This window comes from Priapulus caudatus, unplaced genomic scaffold, assembly GCF_000485595.1.
Source record: "Priapulus caudatus unplaced genomic scaffold, Priapulus_caudatus-5.0.1 Scaffold32, whole genome shotgun sequence".
Classification (NCBI taxonomy): Eukaryota; Metazoa; Priapulida; class Priapulimorpha; order Priapulimorphida; family Priapulidae; genus Priapulus; species Priapulus caudatus.
In genome coordinates, this window is record NW_014577093.1 from 796599 (window position 1) to 798311 (window position 1713).

A 1713-nucleotide genomic window follows, 5' to 3' on the forward strand; every position below is an offset into this window, starting at 1 on the left:
ACACACACACACAGCACACCACACACATACAACGCCGCGCACACACACTGCGCGCCGTACACACACACCACACACACACCACACACACACACACACACACACACACACACATACCACGGCTGTGCGCGGAGTGACCTGGCAATTGCACATCGCCAACATCTTTTCACACACACAACTAACAACAACAACACACACACACACACACACACACACACACACACACACACACACACACACACACACACTCACCCACACACATAGAGAGAGACTTAGATCAGGTGATAGGCGTGCGAAATCAACCTTCCTTTATATCCGTACGCACCCTCAGTCACATTATAGTTATGGTAATCGTGGATTAGTGTAATTATGGAATAGTAGTATAATCTCATTGCTATATCGGTGATAAGGAGCTTACTTTTGAAAACAATTAAGTGCCCATCGGAACTTCTAACCAATCCCGAAAATTTACGTCAGTAAATGACGTCATCACATTTGTGTCACACACGCGCAGTGCGTTTAACTGCGCACAAGTTGGAAGCCGTGTCACCAACTTGTTTACATGTTTACATGTTTACATGTTTACATGTTTACAACAGTCGACGTATAATGCGTCCCTCTTCCATCTAGTCTAGAACTCCCTCCGTGCAACAACAACAACAACCCACATCCCATCTCGCTCGACCACCCTCGCGACTATCTCCACCCAGAAAAGAATTTAAACAAAGATTCTCACAGTGTAGTGATCGATTTCTCACGTGCGTTACTATGTTAGGGGGACATCATTGTTTGATTCAGTTCTATTCGTCACCAGTGTGTTTCAATTCGCGGGAACATCAGTGAAAATACAGACGCGTGCGCACGCGGACGCGAAATACGGCGGGACCACGCTGAAACTGTCGCCGATTCGAAATCAGGCCAAGCGACGACATTTATCAATGACAAGAGCGCGCCGTGCTTATTTCTAGTGTCTATAACGGTGTGCGTGTGTTGTCCGCTTCCGTTAGAAAGTGACATGACACATTTAACCGCTAATCGAGTGGGTGGCACGTGCGCTACCGACGCGGAATGCGGATGTAGATGGCGCGGGTGTGCACGTCGGTCACCGTGAGCCACCAAAAATCGTGATGCAACACCGATTACTTCGCGTCGTTATCACGTGACGAAACGACATCGTTGACATCGTAATGACAGACACGTAATGATGACAGCCACAACGACACGATTTGGAACATAGAGAAAACAAAACATATCAGACTTATCAAATATTTGCGCTTACGGTAGCGTCGACGTCGATGATGACGATGGCGCCGGCGTCGATAGTGACGATAGCGCTGACGTTGATGATGACAATAGCACTGATGTCGTTGCGTTGTTCTTGCAGCCGTGGCTATCCCGCTGAGGTCCAAGAGGTTTGGAACTCCAATCGAGGTGGAGGACGCATGCAACCCTAATTTGGGAAACCAGACGTTCGCTGACGACCCAAATGACTGTGGCTCTTTCTACATCTGCAAGCACGGCTGGCCCGTGTCCATGTAAGTGTGTACATCCATCAGTAGCACATACGTCCGCACACACACGCGTGCGCACACACAGACACACACGCGCGCACAAGCACATACACACGCGCTCACACACACACACACACACACACACACAAACACACACACACACACACACACACACACACACACACACACACACACACACACACAC

At 48.8% G+C, this 1713-nt stretch overlaps 1 protein-coding gene across 1 annotated transcript in view; it reads left to right on the forward strand.

Moving 5' to 3' along the window:
- Positions 1–1381: 1381 nt before the first annotated feature.
- Positions 1382–1713, forward strand: part of LOC106816535 (SCO-spondin-like) — a gene marked incomplete at its 5' end in the record, with an annotated part of 6618 nt that continues 6286 nt past the window's right edge. The window contains 1 exon segment of the mRNA XM_014821164.1: positions 1382–1532. Within this exon segment, the coding sequence (XP_014676650.1) occupies positions 1382–1532 (151 nt within the window).